We start from the raw sequence: 17,762 nt of genomic DNA on the forward strand, positions 1-17,762 counted from the left end.
CATTGCTGGGTAGGGACCGTCTCTAGATGTTGCCAACTTGGACTTCCCAAGCGCTTAGTCCAGTGCTCTGCACACGGTAAGCGCTCAATAAATACGACTGAAAGAATGAATGAATGAATTTGTGCTACAGTAATACTTTATTTTATTTGTACATATTTATTCTATTGATTTTATTTTGTTAATATGTGTTGTTTTGTTGTCTGCCTCCCCTTTCTAGACTGTGAGCCCGCTGGTGGGTAGGGACCGTCCCTATATGTTACCAACTTGGACTTCCCAAGCGCTTAGTCCAGCGCTCTGCACACAGTAAGTGCTCAGTAAATACGACTGAATGAATGATTGAATGAATTTGTGAAATCACCAACTGTAACACCGCGGTAAATTCTGACTTCTACACTCTGCTTATTATTCCTGTTTATTCCTTTCTTCCTCCTCCCATCTGTAAATTATTTGCGTCCATCTCCCCAACTAGAGGGTAAACTTCTTGAGGGCAGGGATTTTGTCTACTAACTCAACCATACTGTAGAGCTCAGCCTGCCGTAGATGCTCCGAAATGACTCCTGATTGATTTCAGATTCGTTCTTTACGGTCTGGTCGCCCCAAGCCCAAGTTCCCCCATCTGACATCCTCTTCCCAGTGGTCCCCCGGGCCTCAGGCCCACTTGGGCCACGGATTTCTTCTCCAAAGTTGCCCATTTTAATATCGCTTGGGCACCAGGTTGAAAGGCCGCCTTACTGCCGAGTGAAAGAATGATTTCCAATTTGGGCATATTTACAGTTGAGGGAGATTTTTCCAGGAATGTTCTCAAGAGAAGGGTTAGTTCTTCTGAACAGGTTCTTGAGCTCATCAGAGACACTAACAGATCCATCAGTACGATCTGGCATGCTGATTTGGGAGGGGAGAGGGAAAGAGAGAGAAAGAGAGACATGACAAAATTCAATCAAAGGTTCAAAATGAAGTTTCATTATTTGCACAAATCAGCTCAAGAATGTAGTCATAGCCTACCCTCGGGCTATAAACGCGGATAAATAATAATAATAATAATCGTGGAATTTGTATATATGTATATATGTTTGTATGCATTTATTACTCTATTTTATTTGTACATATTTATTCTATTTATTTTGTTTTGTTAATATGTTTTGTTTTGTTCTTTAGACTGTGAGCCCGCTGTTGGGTAGGGACTGTCTCTATATGTTGCCGACTTGGACTTCCCAAGCGCTTAATACAGTGCTCTGCACACAGTTAGCGCTGAATAAATACGACTGAATGAATGAATGAATGAATTTGTTAAGCACACACTAGATGCCAAGCACTTTACTAAGCGCTGGGGTAGACACGAGTTAGGTCAAACGCAGTCCCTGTGGCACATGCAGCTCACAGTCTAATTAGGAGGGAGAGCAAGCACTGAATCCCCATTTTGCAGATGTGGAATAATTATAATAATGGCATTTATTAAGCACTTACTATGTGCACTGTTCTAAGCACTGGGGAGGTTACAAGGTGATGAGGTTGTCCCACAGAGGGCTCATGGTCTTAATAACCATTTTACAGATGAGGTAACTGAGGCCCAGAGAAGTGAAGTGACTTGCCCGAAGTCACACAGCTGACAATTGATGGAGCCGGGATTTGAACCCATGACCTCTGACTCCAAAGCCCGGGCTCTTTCCACAGAGCCACGCTGAGGCACTGAGAATTTAAGTGACTTGCCCAAGTCCCACAGCAGGGAAGTGGCAGAACTGAGATTGGAAACCAGGTCCTGTGGCGCCCAGACACATTCTTGTTCCACTAGGCCAAGCTGCTTCTCAAATAAGCGCTTAGCACAGTGCTCTGCACACCGGAAGCGCTCAATAAATATGACTGAATGAATGAAATATACTTGACATAGAAATACTGCCTTTCCTAGGTATAATTTATTTTAATTTCTGTCTCCCGCGCTAAATTATTAGCTCCTAGAGGGCAGGGATCAGGTCTACCAACTCTCCATACTTTCCCAAGCGCTTGCTACAGTGCCCAACCCTCAGTAAATACCACCGGTTGATTTCACAGTGCTTTAAAGGGAAAGATTAGACCACCAGATACGGGGCAGTGGCTTATTTTTTTTACTTGTACTTATCTATTCTATTTATTTTATTTTGTTAATATGCTTTGTTTTGTTCTCTGTCTCCCCCTTCTAGACTGCGAGCCCACTGTTGGGTAGGAACCGTTTCTACATGTTGCCAACTTGGACTTCCCAAGCGCTTAGTCCAGTGCTCTGCACACAGTAAGCACTCAATAAATACAATTGATTGATTGATTAAAGAAGTCACTTTTATTATAATAATAATAATAATAATAATAATAATAATAATAATAATATTTATTAAGCGCTTACTATGTGCAAGGCACTGTTCTAAGCGCTTTTATGGGTAATTGCAATTTTCTAAGTTGGCCCCACCATACTTAGAATTACTGCAACCTAATGGAATTATAATAATAATAATAATAATGGCATTTGTTAAGCGCTTACTATGTGCAAAGCACTGTTCTAAGCGCTGGGGGGGATACAAGGTGATCAGGTTGTCCCACATGGGGCTCTGTTCCCATTACGCAGATGGGAAAGCTTGCTTCATTGCGAGCTGGGCCCGGGGTAAGACCCGAACACAGGATCCTTCTCCTCCGGGTTCCATTTTGATTTCCCCCAAGGAAAGCGAATTCACAATGGAAACAAAAGAAGGAGAATCCAATAAGTGAGAGTTGGGGGGACGGAGGGAGGAAAAATAAAAAAAAAAACACCTTTAGGCATTAATTCATCATCATCATCATCAATCGTATTTATTGAGCGCTTACTATGTGCAGAGCACTGTACTAAGCGCTTGGGAAGTACAAATTGGCAACATATAGAGACAGTCCCTACCCAACAGTGGGCTTACAGTCTGAAAGGGGGAGACAGAGAACAAAACCAAACATACTAACAAAATAAAATAAATAGAATAGATATGTACAAATAAAATAAATAGAGTAATAAATATGTACAAACATATATACATTTATACAGGTGCTGTGGGGAAGGGAAGGAGGTAAGATGTGGGGGATGGAGAGGGGGACGAGGGGGAGAGGAAGGAAGGGGCTCAGTCTGGGAAGGCCTCCTGGAGGAGGTGAGCTCTCAGCAGGGCCATCTCCATTCCATCTCCCTATGACTTTTCTATTATAATAATGGCATTTGTTAAGCGCTTACTACGTGCAAAGCACTGCTCTAAGCGCCGAATTGTGACTGCAATAACTGGAAAACTGCTTTTAAAAGTGTGTCCACTCACCCTGGAAGCTGGAATCAGTTTGGGCCAGAATGCTTAGAAAGCCTCCTAGAAGATTTCTGACAGTCCCCTGCAACACATCACACAGTCGTTAAAAAAACAAATACTTTAAATCAGCACATAGCTCTCCAGGGCGGAGACTCTACTTCATAGCAAATCTGTGAAAATGGCACTCTCTATGCTCCAAGGGAAAAATCAAGTCCTTACGGCTCACCACAGTGTGATTCTCTAAGCTTCCTCTGTCACCTCACATATATTCCCTGCTACTTTTGGGATATATTGGGATATAGACTGTGATAGACTGTGTCTCTATATGTTGCCAATTTGTACTTCCCAAGCGCTTAATACAGTGCTCTGCACATAGTAAGCGCTCAATAAATACGATTGATGACGATGATATAGTGCCAACTTGGACTTCCCAAGCGCTTAGTACAGTGCTCTGCACACGACTGAATGAATGAATGATTGAATGAATTTATGACCTCATCACCAACTGTATCACTGCTGTAAATTCTGACTTCTACACTCTGCTTTCTTCCTCCTCCCATCTATAAATTATTTCCTCCTCCCACCTGTAAATTATTGGCGTCCATCTCCCCAATTAGAGGGTAAACCTCCTGAAGGCAGGGACTTGGTCTACTAACTCAACTATACTCTAGAGCTTAGCCTGCTGTAGGCTACACTTTACACTTTAAACGGCACTTTAAAGTGCCGTTAAGGGAGAGCAAGGGATCATTTCTGACTTCTTTGTCACAGCTTCTCTTTTCCAGGGGATGACAGTGCTCACCAGAAGAGTTAAACGCTTGGTCGCGGTACTTCGTAAGCACTTATTCAGCGCCAGGCACTGTACTAAGCACTGGGGTAATTAACTGGAAAAGCAGGTTGGACACAGTTCCTGTCCCATACAGTGCTCGCAGTCTTCGTCTCTGTTTCACAGAAGTCGTAACCGAGGCACAGAGAAGCGAAGTGACTTGCTCAAGCTCACACACAGCAGGCCAGGGGTGGAGGCAGCATTAGAACTCAGGTCCTCCATCCGCTAGGCCGGGCTGATTCTGGCCATCTTTAGAATTTATGGCAGAGATCACCCAGATGCCAGTTTTAATAGAAAAGCAATGACCCGAGAGTAAGCAGCCCACGAAGTTATTACGCTCAAAAGCCAAGACTAGAAGAACACTAAATTGAAGGTGGAGGAAAGGAAGCAATGGGTTTTCGTGCGCTGGTGCCACTCTAAGCCAACACCGATGCTCCTGGTATATATTCCACGCCTCACCGTGCAGCCATCGATGCCCACAGTATATTAGTCCAGTGCTCTGCACACAGTAAGCGCTCAATAAATACGATTGAATAAATGAATGAAGGATGTCCATGGTACACACACCACATCTCTCCCTGCTGCTGCATTCCACAGGTGACCTCTGAAGTTTCAGAGACACCTACGGCTCCAAGAAGCCACCGACCCCATTACTCTGCTCCCAGGATGGACGCCCTGATAATAATAATAATGGTGGTATTTGTTAAGCGCTTACTAGACTAGGAGAACACTAAATGGAAGGTGGAGGAAAGGAAGCAATGGGTTTTCGTGCACTAAGAGAACACTTAATTGAAGGTGGAGGAAAGGAAGCAATGGGTTTTCGTGCGCTGGTGCCACTCTAAGCCAACACCGATGCTCCTGGTATATACTTCACATCTCACCATGCAGCCATCGATGCCCACAGTATATTAGTCCAGTGCTCTGCACACAGTAAGCGCTCAATAAATACGATTGAATAAATGAATGAATGATGTCCACGGTACACGCACCACAACTCTCCCTCCTGCTGCATTCCACAGGTGAAAGTTTCAGAGACACCCATGGCTCCAAGAAGCCACCGACCCCATTCATCTGTTCCCAGGATGGACGCCCTGATGATAGTAATAATAATAATAATGGTGGTATTTGTTAAGCGCTTACTATGGGCAAAGCACTGTTCTAAGCGCTGGGGGGGATACAAGGTGATCAGGTTGTCCCACTTGGGGCTCACAGTCTTAATCCTCATTTTACAGATGAGGTAACAGGCACAGAGAAGTGAAGTGGCTTGCCCAGGGTCACACGGCTGACAAGTGGCAGGGCCGGGATTCGAAGGGCTCGCGCTCCTTCCACTGAGCCACGCTGATCCACAGAGACGGGTCATCGTGGCACGATATTCCGATAAAAACGGTCTTCAGACTTGCCTGCTGATCCCTCTTACCTGCTGCAGGAGGAAAGTGATGTTTTTTTCCTTCTGCCGGACGACTCGCAGGAAGCTCCCGAAGACGTGGGCCAGCACGTCTACTCTGGTTTTAGCGGCCGACAGCAGGTTCAACACCAGCGTACAGATCTCGGGGTAAATTAATTCGCCCGTCGGGAGGTTTTCGGTTAGGTCGCCGGGAGAGCATGAAAGACGACGGCGCTCTGCTTCTCCCTTGGAGTCGCCGCCTGAAAGGAAAAAGCAGTGAGAATTTTTCATCTCTAAACCCGCTGGTAGGAAGAATTACAGACAACTGGCAGGTGAACTTACTTGGCACCCGCTGGCCTTAAATATAGAGAAAAAAATATCGAGGGACGCTATGAAAAGTAAACAATAACAACAACAACAACAACAACAAAAAACCCACTCAAATTAGAGGAACATTTTGCTTGGAGAAATCACTCACACCACCATTCAGGTAACGTAAAATAATAATTGTCGACTATAATAATAATAATAATGACGGCATTTATTAAGCGCTTACTATGTGCAACGCACTGTTCTAAGCGCTGGGGAGGTTACAAGGTGTCCCACGGGGGGCTCACAGTCTTCATCCCCATTTTCCAGATGAGGTAACTGAGGCCCAGAGAAGTGAAGTGACTTGCCCAAGGTCACACAGCTGACAACTGGCGGAGTCGGGATTTGAACCCATGACCTCTGACTCCAAAGCCCGGGCTCTTTTCCACTGAGCCGCGCTGCTTCTTAGGCTTCTGACCTAGATACTTCCAGGACCGCTAAAAATGACGGCGTGTATCTTCCTGGAATTTCTGTTCCTATGGAAGAGTCACTCGGAGAAGCAGCGTGGCTCAGTGGAAAGAGGCCGGGCTTTGGAGTCAGAGGTCGTGGGTTCAAATCCCGGCTCTGCCAGCTGTCAGCTGGGTGACTCTGGCCAAGTCACTTCACTTCTCTTGGCCTCAGTGACCTCATCTGGAAAATGGGGATGAAAACTGTGAGCCCCCCGTGGGACAACCTAATCACCTTGTAACCTCCCCAGTGCTTTGCACACAGTAAGCGCTTAACAAATACCATCATTATTATTATTATTGTAGGATGAATGCCACCCCTTTGGGAGTCTCTTCCAAGCGCTTAGTACAATGCTCTGCACGCAGTAATCAATCAATCAATCAATCATATTTATTGAGCGCTTACTGTGTGCAGAGCACTGTACTAAGCGCTTGGGAAGTACAAGTTGGCAACATATAGAGACGGTCCCTACCCAACAGTAAGCGCTCAATAGACATCAGTGACTGGTTCCCCAGATTGAGAAAGAGAGAAAAAGATTTTCTTTTTCTTTGATGGATGGCAAACCCAATTAACTTCACGCTCAATGAGAGTGTACCCATTTTCCCACGGGGCCATTAGTAGGTTTATCAGGCTCGCAGTGTCATACGGACAGTCCTCGTTCCCCTCCCCATGCTCTAGCTGTGGAAATTAATTAATTGATGAATGATGGATTTTGTTAAGCGCTTACTACGTGCCAAGCACCGCTCACCCGGGTCACGGCAGACCTGAGGGTGCCCCCAAAAGCCATTTCTAAAGCTTAGGGAGATGGTGTGAGAATTAATAATAATAATAATGGCATTTGTTAAGCGCTTACTATGTGCAAAGCACTGTTCTAAGCACTGAGGGGGATACACGGTGATCAGATTGTCCCATGTGGGGCTCACAGTCTTAATCCCCATTTGACAGATGAGGGAACTGAGGCTCAGAGAAGTTAAATGGCTTGCCCAAGGTCACACAGCAGGCATGTGGCGGAGCCAGGATTCAAACCCATGACCTCTGACTCCAAAGCCCGGGCTCTTTCCACTGAGCCACGCTGCTTCTTTTCTCTACTAACCAAGGCACTGATCACGTCTAGACCTTCTCAGAGGTTTGGGGGGCAAAAAACCGACTGATGTGCAAGCAAACCCACTGCTGCCCGGGCGGCTACTTAAAAGCGTGGCTCAGTGGAAAGAGCCCGGGCTTTGGACTCAGAGGTCATGGGTTCAAATCCGGGCTCCGCCAATTCAATCAATCAATCAATCGTATTTACTGAGCGCTTACTGTGTGCAGAGCACTGGACTAAGCGCTTGGGAAGTCCAAGCTGGCAACATATAGAGACAGTCCCTACCAACAGTGGGCTCACAGTCTAAAAGGGGGAGACAGAGAATAAAACCAAACATACTAACAAAATAAAATAAATAGAATAGCTATGTACAAGTAAAATAAATAAATAAATAGAGTAATAAATATGTACAAACATATATACAGGTGCTGTGGGGAAGAGAAGGAGGTAAGATGGGGGGTGATGGAGAGGGGGACGAGGGGGAGAGGAAGGAAGGGGCTCAGTTTGGGAAGGCCTCACACAACTGTCAGCTGTGTGACTTTGGGCAAGTCACTTCACTTCTCTGGGCCTCAGTGACCTCATCTGTAAAATGGGGATTAAGACTGTGAGCCCCCCCATAGGACAGTGCTTTGCACATAGTAAGCGCTTAATAAATGCCATCATTATTATTATTATTTACCTTCCTCCTGGCTCTCGCTGCTTTCGGGGTTGCTTTCGCTATCCGCTTCGTAGCCTTCTTCCTCACCGAAGAGCTTCAGGTTACAATCCTGGGACTCCTCGGCTTCTTCGGACAGGTCGCCGGGCTGGGACACGGTCTCCGCTTTGGCCTGATGGCTCTGGGGGAGGGAACATTTTCACTTTGAAAACTGGTGGTCCGCGGCATTCGGCCCCGACTTGGGGGGATTCACCCCCACGCGGCGGGCGGCTCTACGGAAAGGCCTAATTCCACAGCGGAGCCCCTGTCTGGTCAGAAACTCGGAAATTTTCCTGGAACTTGGGCAGCGAGTTCACTTTTAGCATGATAGTTTTTCGACTGTGAGCCCACTGTTGGGTAGGGACTGTCTCTATATGTTGCCAATTTGGACTTCCCAAGCGCTTAGTACAGTGCTCTGCACATAGTAAGTGCTCAATAAATACGATTGATGATGATGATGATAGTTGGCGTGTTTATCCACGTTACACGTTACAGTCACGTCACCGGGCAAGACCGGGAAATCCAAGAAACTCTAGGTATGAGAAACTCAGGTAAGACAAGGAGATAAGAGACGATCTCTCAAAAAGCAGGACGGTGGATAGTAAAAATAATAATAATAATGGCATTTGTTCTAGTCTTCTAGACTGTGAGCCCACTGTTGGGTAGGGACCGTCTCTATATGTTGCCAACTTGGACTTCCCAAGCGCTTAGTACAGTGCTCTGCACACAGTAAGCGCTCAATAAATACAATTGAATGAATTTGTTCAGTGCTTAGAACAGCACTTTGCACATCGTAAGCGCTTAATAAACGCCATCATTATAAGCGCTTACTATGTGCAAAGCACTGTTCTAAGTGCTGGGGAGGGTACAAAGTGATCAGGTTGTCCCACGGGGGGCTCAGTCTTAAACCCCATTTTCCAGATGAGGTAACTGAGGCACAGAGGAGTTAAGCGACTTGCCCCAAGTCACACAGCAGGCACGCGGCGGAGTCGGGATTTGAACCCATGACCTCTGATTTCCAAGTCCGTGCTCTAAGCTGCTTCTCATAGCCACGCTGCTTCTCAGGAAGCAGGCAGGCACTGGGGGAAAAGGTTTATGACACATTAGCAGAAAAAAGGAGGAGGAGATAATAACAATAATAATGTTGGCATTTGTTAAGCGCTTACTATGTGCAAAGCACTGTTCTAAGCGCTGGGGGAGATACAAGGTAATCGGGTTGTCCCACGTGGGGCTCACAGTCTTCATCCCCATTTTACAGATGAGGGAACTGAGGCCCAGAGAAGTGAAGTGACTTGCCCAAAGTCACACAGCTGACAAGTGGCGGAGCCGGGATTTGAACTCACGACCGCTTGACTCCAAAGCCCGGGCTCTTTCCACTCCAAGGAGATGGCTTGGGAATGGTGCACCTAACAGGCTTTTACAGCGCAGCCATCGCCGCCTTTGCTCTCTTCCCGAACCTAGAGGTGGGTTATTAGGCACGGACCTTTTCGGCTTTCTCTTCGGACCGGTCCGCGTCCGGCGGATAATCTCCCAAGGCGACTCGAAGCAGCGAATCGAACAAAGGCTCTGCTAAGGCCGTCTCCACCACTTTAGACCGGGAAAGGTGGGCCCGCATTTCGAGTAAGACGTCATCCACCGACAGATTCTAGGAAGATAAACGGTTCAACTCAAATCCGGTCCGGGACGCCAAACGAGAACATCCGACGGCACGCAATCCCACATGTTGGTAAATCGTATATATTAAATTATTTATTGAGGTTAAGGTCTCTGTCCCCCCTCTAGACTCTAAGATCGACGGAGGCACTATTGTTGTACTATATAGTAATGATAATAATGATGGTATTTGTTAAGCGCTTACTATGTGCAAAGCACTGTTCTAAGCGCTGGGGAAGACACAAGGTTATCAGGTTGTCCCACATGGGGCTCACAGTCTTAGTCCCCATTTTGCAGATGAGGGAACTGAGGTCCAGAGAAGTTAAGTGACTTGCCCAAAGTCACACAGCTGACAAGTGGCAGAGCTGGGATTCGAACCCATGACCTCTGACTCCAAAGCCCATTATCTTTCCACTAAGCCACAGCTGCTTCTCAATAACAATAATAATAATAATGGCATTTATTAAGCACTTACTATGTGCCAAGCACTGTTCTAAGCACTTGGGAGGCTACAAGGTGATCAGACTGTCCCACGGGGAGCTCACAGTCTTAATCCACATTTTACCGATGAGGGAACTGAGGCATAGAGAAGTTAAGTGACATGTCCAAAGTCACACAGCTGACAGTTGGCGGAGCTGGGATTTGAACCCATGACCTCCGACTCCAAAGCCCGGGCTCTTTCCACTGAGCCACGCTGCTTCTCCCGATTGCTTAGAAAAGTGCTCTGTACACAGTAAGCGCTCAATAGATACCACTGATTGAAGAGCCAACCGATCAACTGGTGCCCTTGGGACAGTCCAGATCTTTAGGGTCTTCCGCTGTTGGACAGGAACTTTCCTCCTTCCCAAGGGGCAAGGAAGCAGGAGCCCAAGAGGCCCCATCCCGGGCCCACCCCGATGGATGAACTGGACCAGAAGCCACATCGGATGTAGCTAGCGACGCGCCTCCCCGAGCGGCCCTCGGACAGGAGGTAGCCACCCAGTTGGGACATCTTTTAGACTGTGAGCCCACTGCTGGGTAGGGACTGTCTCTCTATGTTGCCAATTTGTACTTCCCAAGCGCTTAGTACGGTGCTCTGCACACAGTAAGCGCTCAATAAACACGATTGACGATGACATCGCAGCCCCCTCGCCGTCGCGAGACCCGAGACGGGGGGCGTGGAGGGAGCGGGGGTGGAGCCGGCCTCCCCGCCGGCCTCTCTCGAGGGGAACGCGGGGCTGACCACCGCTTCCCCGACCCGACGACCGCCTTCTTGAGTTCGCTGCGGTCCCCTGAGAATCAGAGGGAGGCCCGGTTTTTGCCTCCCCGAGCGGCCCTCGGACAGGAGGTAGCCACCCAGTTGGGACATCTTTTAGACTGTGAGCCCACTGCTGGGTAGGGACTGTCTCTCTATGTTGCCAATTTGTACTTCCCAAGCGCTTAGTACGGTGTTCTGCGCATAGTAAGCGCTCAATAAACACGATTGACGATGACATCGAGACCCGAGACGGGGGGCGTGGAGGGAGCGGGGGTGGACCCGGCCTCCCCGCCAGCCTCTCTCGAGGGAAACGCGGGGCTGACCACCGCTTCCCCGACCCGACGACCGCCTTCTTGAGGGAGGCCCGGTTTTTACCTGATTGGGTAACTCCACCTCCACTTTCTGCTGGCTGCTCCGCGCGCTGTGAAGGCAGATGGCCAGGAGAGCTTCCAAGAGCCTGATCCTCTGAAGGGAACACTCCCTCTCCTTCCTGTCCTCCGCGCTGGCTTCTCCGAGGGCGGCGGCGGTGGCGGGCGGTGAATCCGAAGGGCCCGGGCCGCCCGCCCCCGGGTCACGGCCCCGCTCTCCCGCCTCCTCGCCCCGGGCATTCCCGCCCAGCGCCTGGATGAGCATCGTGATCAGCCGGCGGCAGACCTCGAGGCCGCCCAGCCGGTGAAACTGCTTCTGGAAGACGGGGCTGGCCATGTAGACGGCCCGCCCCGCGGTCCAGGTGTCGGCCGCCCGGCGGGTCTGCTCCGGGGGCGGCAGGGCCAGGCTCTCGGGGGCCAGGGCCGGGAGGGTCTGAGGCAGAGGCTCGCTGGCGGTACTGTCGTAGCCCGACGTGTCCTCCGAGTCGTTGGCCGGGTCCCGCTCGCCGTCCCCTTCCCGGCTCACGCACAGGAAGGCCACGCAGAGGAACAGGTTGACGGTGTTCACGTGGACGTCCTCATCCGCGCTCTTGCGCTTCCTCGGGCAGCTCTCTCGGAGGCCGGCGTAAAACCTGCTGAGGCTCTGGGGGGACTCGGAACTCGCCGGCCGGTCGGGCGCGGGGAAAGGCAATCCCTCTTGCTCTCGGCCTGGGCCGCCGGCTTCCGGAACCGGGGCGTCTTCCTGTTGTTCCCCGAGGCAGACGATGAGCGTTTCCAACGCCTTCAGGGAATGGCTCCGGATCCCATCCAGGTAATTTAATTCGATCATCTGATTGACTCCGTTACAACTTAAAAACAAGTCTCGTAGGACCCTGAGGCGGGGGGAGAAAGGGCAAACCAAACAAGGGTCAGACACGCAAAGATCACCCGGGTCTCGGCACACACGCTGCATTCTTCGACGGAAGGAAATTCAGAAATTCAACGTCCCCTCCCGACTGCTTAGAACAATGAGCAGTCAGTGCTCAAAAGATACCGCCGACTGAATAACCAACCGATCATCTGGTGATAACCAACCGACATCCTCTAGACCGCGAGCCCATTGTTGGGTAGGGACCGTCTTTGTATGTTGCCAACTTGTACTTCCCAAGCGCTTAGCGCAGTGCTCTGCCCACAGTAAGCGCTCAGTAAGTACGATTGGATGAATTCACTCATTCATTCAATCGTATTTATGAATTATGAACGATGGGTGCCCCGGGAGAGCGTTGTTGAGCCGGCCCGGGTGGGAGACGCTTGGGATGTGATGTTGTGATGTTGTCCCACAGGGGGCTGACAGTCTTAACCCCCATTTTACAGATGAGGGAACTGAGGCCCAGAGAAGTGAAGTGACTTGCCCAAAGTCGCACAGCTGACAAGTGGCAGAGCTGGGATTTGAACCCATGACCTCTGGCTCCAAAACCAGGGCTCTTTCCACTGAGCCACACTGCTTCTCTAAGGTAGTCAGGGTGAATCCAGAGATTGCCTTGCTTTTTATAGTACTTGGTGAGGTTTTTTTTCCTTTTGTCCCTCTTCTGTGGGTTATTACTAATAATAATAATGGTGAATCCAGAGATTGCCTTGCTTTTTATAGTACTTGGTGACGTTTTTTTTTTTCCTTTTGTCCCCCTTCCTGGGCTATTAATAATAATAATGGCATTTGTTAACGCTCCCTGTGGGAGCAGCACTGCATTTGGGAAGGAATCTTACGGCAACAAGGAAGCATCACCGGTGAAACGGAGAAGCAGTGCGGCCGACTGGAAAGAGCAAGCACCGGGGGGCCGGAGCCTTTGGACTCTAAAGCCGGTTCTGCCGTTTGCTGTGTGACCTCGGGCAAGTCACTTCACTTCTCTGGGCCTCGCTTCTCCTGTTCTCCCTGGACTGTGAGCCCTATGAAGGACGGGGCGGTGTCCACCCTAAGTCCCCCGTATCTACCCCAGCGCTGAGGACAATGTCTGACACGTAGTAAGCGCTTGACAAATATCATTTAAAAAGTGGCAACTTTGGGAAAGGCAAACTCTGATCACGCTCCGACCCACCTCCCGACTTAAAGATATTTGCTCCTGACAGGAGCCGCGGGATTAAGTGAAGTCAGCGACAGTTTGGGTTTTAGAAAGAAAACCTACGGTCAATTAGTTCTAGGACTCGAAAAACAATAACTCAGCGCTTAGAACAGTGCTTTGCACATAGTAAGTGCTTAGCAAATGCCATTATTATTATTAATAACCCACAGAAGGGGGACAAAAGGAAAAAAAAAACCACACCAAGTACTATAAAAAGCAACGCAATCTCTGGATTCACCATTATTATTATTATTATTATTAATAACCCACAGAAGGGGGACAAAAGGAAAAAAAAACCTCACCAAGTACTATAAAAAGCAAGGTAATCTCTGGATTCACCCTGACTACCTTAGAGAAGCAGTGTGGCTCAGTGGAAAGAGCCTGGGCTTTGGAGTCAGAGGTCATGGGTTCAAATCCCGGCTCTGCCACTTGTCAGCTGTGCGACTTTGGGTAAGTCACTTCACTTCTCTGGGCCTCAGTTCCCTCATCTGTAAGATGGGGGTTAAGACTGTCAGCCCCCTGTGGGACAACATCATGACCTTGTGACCTCCCCAGCACTTAGAACAGTGCTTTGCACATAGTAAGCGCTTAATAAATGCTATCATTAGTATTACTATTATTATTATTAATAACCCACAGAAAGGGGGCAAAAGGACAAAAAAACCCAAGTACAATAAAAAGCAAGGCAATCTCTGGATTCACTCTGACTACCTTAGAGAAGCAGCGTGGCTCAGTGGAAAGAGCCCGGGCTTTGGAGTCAGAGGTCATGGGTTCAAATCCCGGCCCCATCAATTGTCAACTGTGTGACTTTGGGCAAGTCACTTCACTTCTCTGGGCCTCAGTTACCTCATCTGTAAAATGGGGATGAAGACCGTGAGCCCCGCGTGGGACAACCTGATCACCTTGCAACCTCCCCGGCGCTTAGAACAGTGCTTGGCACATAGTGAGCTCTCAATAAATGCCATTATTATTTATTATTATTTATTTATCTCGCTGTGGAGCGTTAGCAGACTTCTGTACATTTTTAACCACATACGACTGGCAACGTTTATCATCGGGGCGCTAACCCTTCTAGAGAAAAGCTCTACTTTTCAAAATACATCACTGGATTCTTCCGATTAAAAGGTAACACTAATGGCAGCATTTATTAAGCGCTTACTATGTGCAAAGCACCGTTCTAAGCGCTGGGGAGGTTCCAAGGTGATCAGGTTGTCCCACGGGGGGCTCACAGTCTTCATCCCCATTTTCCAGCTGCGGCCCAGAGAAGCCAAGTGACTGGCCCGAAGTCACCCAGCTGACAAGTGGCGGGACCGGGATTTGAACCCTTGCCGTCTGACTCCAAAGCCACCGAGCCAGCTGGTCGTCGTGGGCAGGGTGCGTGTCTGTTTTATCGCCCTATCGGCTCTCCTGGCTCCGCACGCGGTCGGCGCTCAATAAAAACGCCTGAATCCGACGGACCGGCCGCCCGGCGTCCCGACCACGCGCACCCGCCGGCAACCGCGGTGCTGAGGCGGAGAAGCGGTGCCCCCGTACCTGGATCTGAGCAGTCCCGGAAGGGCCTGCACGTAGATCTGCAGGACTTCCTGGGGTGGCCACCAGCCGTCGGAGCCGGCCGGCCGCGGGCCGCCGGGCTGCCGGGACCGCAGGGCCAGCTCCGCTCCCCTCTGGAGGAGCGGGTGGAAGACGTAGCTATAGAGCTTCCACCGGAGCACGGCGTTGCCCCTGTGGATGAGGTGGCACACGTGGCCGGCGAGCTGCGCCCCGGGCCCCGGCTCGGCCCCGAGCACCAGCGGGCGGTAGGCCTCCAGGGCGTCCCACTTCCACAGCAGCTCTTCGCCCCCGCCGCTGGGGAGGATCCCGGGCGGGCGGCGGGCGGCCGGGGCCGGGCCGCCCTCCGCCGGGCTCCCCCGCAGGGCCGCCTCCAGCGGGGCCAGCCGGTCCCCGTCCACGGCGCAGACGTTGCAGGCGGCCGGCTTGGGCTGCGGGGCCGGCTCCGCCCCGCCCAGCTGGTCCAGCACCAGCTGGGCCAGGACGCCGAGGACGTGCGGCTGGAAGGCCGTCAGCCCCGGCGAGCCGAAGGCGTGGAGCAGCGGGCCGATCACGGACTCGGGGTCCATGCAGCAGCAGACGCCCACGCCGTGGATCCCGGACAGGATCTGCACGCGGGTGGAGCCCAGCGTGGCTCGCCGCAGCAGCCGCAGGCACTGGTGCGCGCAGACGGCGATGCAGCAGCAGCGCTCGGGGTAGCGCACCTCGCCGTCGGCGCTCTCCTCGAAGGGGCGCTCCGACACCCGGCTCTTGAAGGCCGAGACCAGGAGGCCCGAGAGGTCCCGGTGGTGATGGAGGAAGCGCGAGTACTCGCAGCGCCTGTGCCGCTTCCTCGGGCACACGGACTGGTGCAGCTGCTCGGCCTTGGCCTTCTTGACGGCGCCGATGAGCCTCAGCACCCAGCTGAGCAGCGCCCGGAGGTGGTCGGCCGCCTCGCCCGCCGCCAGCCCCTCCAGCCGGAGCACGGCCGCCTCCACCAGCTGGAACCCCTGGTGCTGGATGAATTCCCGGACCAGCTCCATGGCCTGGCTGAAGGAGGAGGGATGAGAGGCGGCGCCCTGCAGGCAGCCGATCAGGAGCTGCAAAACTCCCCGCAGCAGCTCCGGCAGCAGCAGGGCCCGGTGGCGATGGCGGGAGAACGCGGGGGCCTCCTGCTCCTCCCGGGGGTCCCCCTCGGCCCACCGGGCCCGGATCCTGGAGGCGGCCCGCAGGACCTCCGTCAGATTCTTCCTCAGGCCGTCGGGCGCGGCCTCCGCGGGGCCGACCTCGACGGGCGCCAGGCGCAACGCCGTGCGGAACAGCATCCTCTGCACCAGAGCCACGGGCTCCTCCGTCCAGCCGGCGCAGACCCCTCGGCTCTCCGCGGGGCCCCTCGGCCCGCCGGCCTCCCCGGAGCCCGCCAGGAACTCCGTCAGCGTGGGCACCACGTTGGCGGCCAGGGCCGACTTGGGGTGGGCGTGACTGTCGAACCGACAGACCTTCTCCAGAAGGGACAGCAAGACGTGGCAGAGGTCAAAGGGAGAGCGGTCCAACGAGGCGGCGGCCGGCTCGCTCGGGACGGCCGTGGCCGAGGCCCAGCCCGGGACGGCCACGGCGGCCGGGGCGGCTCGGGCCGGCGGGGGGTCCTCCTTGGGGGTTTGGACGACGAGGCGGGGTGTGAGGCGGGCCCGCCTATACCTGCCCGGGGCTAGGCTCTTCTCGTCGGAGTTCGCTTCCGAGTCGGACGTTGAGAGCTGGCTCTTGCGGGCGTCCCGAACGGAATAACGGTGGGTGGTCTTGCGCTGGTGTCTGTTCTGGAGGGGGGCCCTGGCTCTGGCCGGGCCGTGGGCGGACGGGGCCCGTCCGTCCAGAGACGGTTTTTCCTGAGCAGATTTTAGCAGGCTTGAATTTGCTTCTTTGGTCAGGACAACATCAGCCGAGAAGGGCAGATTAAAGTCTGGCGGAGAGAAAAGAGACAATTTCATAAAACCGAAACAAGTCTTCTCTGACGGGCTGGGGGCAGTTTAAAAACAGAGGGCCGCTACCGACTGGCCGATTCCTCGAAGCTTCCTAAGGAATTTGGTTCGCGCCTTCCGCTGATAATGCGAAACAGTAAAACACCCTCAGAGAATCATCAGTACATTTCAAAAGCCATGGGGTGGGGGGGGGGGGGTTCCAGCTAAAAAGTCAGTAATTGGGGGGTAATTATCGAGTTTTATTGATTTTTTTCAATCATCATCATCAATCGTATTTATTGAGCACTTACTATGTGCAGAGCACTGTACTAAGCGCTTGGGAAGTACAAATTGGCAACATATAGAGACAGTCCCTACCCAACAGTGGGCTCACAGTCTAAAAGAGTGGGCTCACATCTGGTTCTATGTCCAAGATGCCAGGGCTCTTTCAGCTTTTAAGTAACTCACGACAAAGAGATTTGCCGAGCCATTGTTCCTTTGGAAATATTCCTCCTTTTTAGCTAACGTGGGCAGTGTGAACGACCAAACCGATATCTGACATGGCAGCTCCTTCCTGGCCCACTTGGCGGTTCTCCGGCCCCTGGTGGGATTCGGGAAATCGGACTCAAGTGTCCATCCACAACTCGCCCCTGGTCCAAATCTTGGTTTTGAGGGTACTGGAGCGGGTACTTGTCCGCACATCCTCCTGTCTGCAAATGATCTGTCATCCCTACTAGACTGTACATTCCACATGGGCAGAGATCGCGACTTCTGACTCTGCCGTACTCTGTTGAGCATTCAGTATGGCCCTCTGTAAACTCAGTAAATGCCACTTATTGAATGAGTGAAA

At 51.5% G+C, this 17,762-nt stretch overlaps 1 protein-coding gene across 2 annotated transcripts in view; it reads right to left on the reverse strand.

Annotated features, from left to right (window-relative positions):
* LYST (lysosomal trafficking regulator) overlaps positions 1-17,762 on the reverse strand; it is a 155,058-nt gene that overhangs the window by 108,299 nt on the left and 28,997 nt on the right. Inside the window, exons 5-11 of one of the 2 annotated variants that reach the window (XM_038760742.1) lie at positions 14,964-16,914; positions 11,342-12,206; positions 9,560-9,721; positions 8,128-8,218; positions 5,519-5,745; positions 3,294-3,360; positions 773-882 (exon numbers count right to left, since the gene is read on the reverse strand). In XM_038760742.1, the coding sequence (XP_038616670.1) occupies positions 773-882; positions 3,294-3,360; positions 5,519-5,745; positions 8,128-8,218; positions 9,560-9,721; positions 11,342-12,206; positions 14,964-16,914 (3,473 nt within the window). Of the gene's footprint in view, positions 1-772; positions 883-3,293; positions 3,361-5,518; positions 5,746-8,061; positions 8,219-9,559; positions 9,722-11,341; positions 12,207-14,963; positions 16,915-17,762 lie in introns of both variants that reach the window. The other variant, XM_038760741.1, reaches the window with a different exon arrangement.

Source organism: Tachyglossus aculeatus, chromosome 19 (assembly GCF_015852505.1).
Source record: "Tachyglossus aculeatus isolate mTacAcu1 chromosome 19, mTacAcu1.pri, whole genome shotgun sequence".
NCBI classification, from domain to species: Eukaryota; Metazoa; Chordata; class Mammalia; order Monotremata; family Tachyglossidae; genus Tachyglossus; species Tachyglossus aculeatus.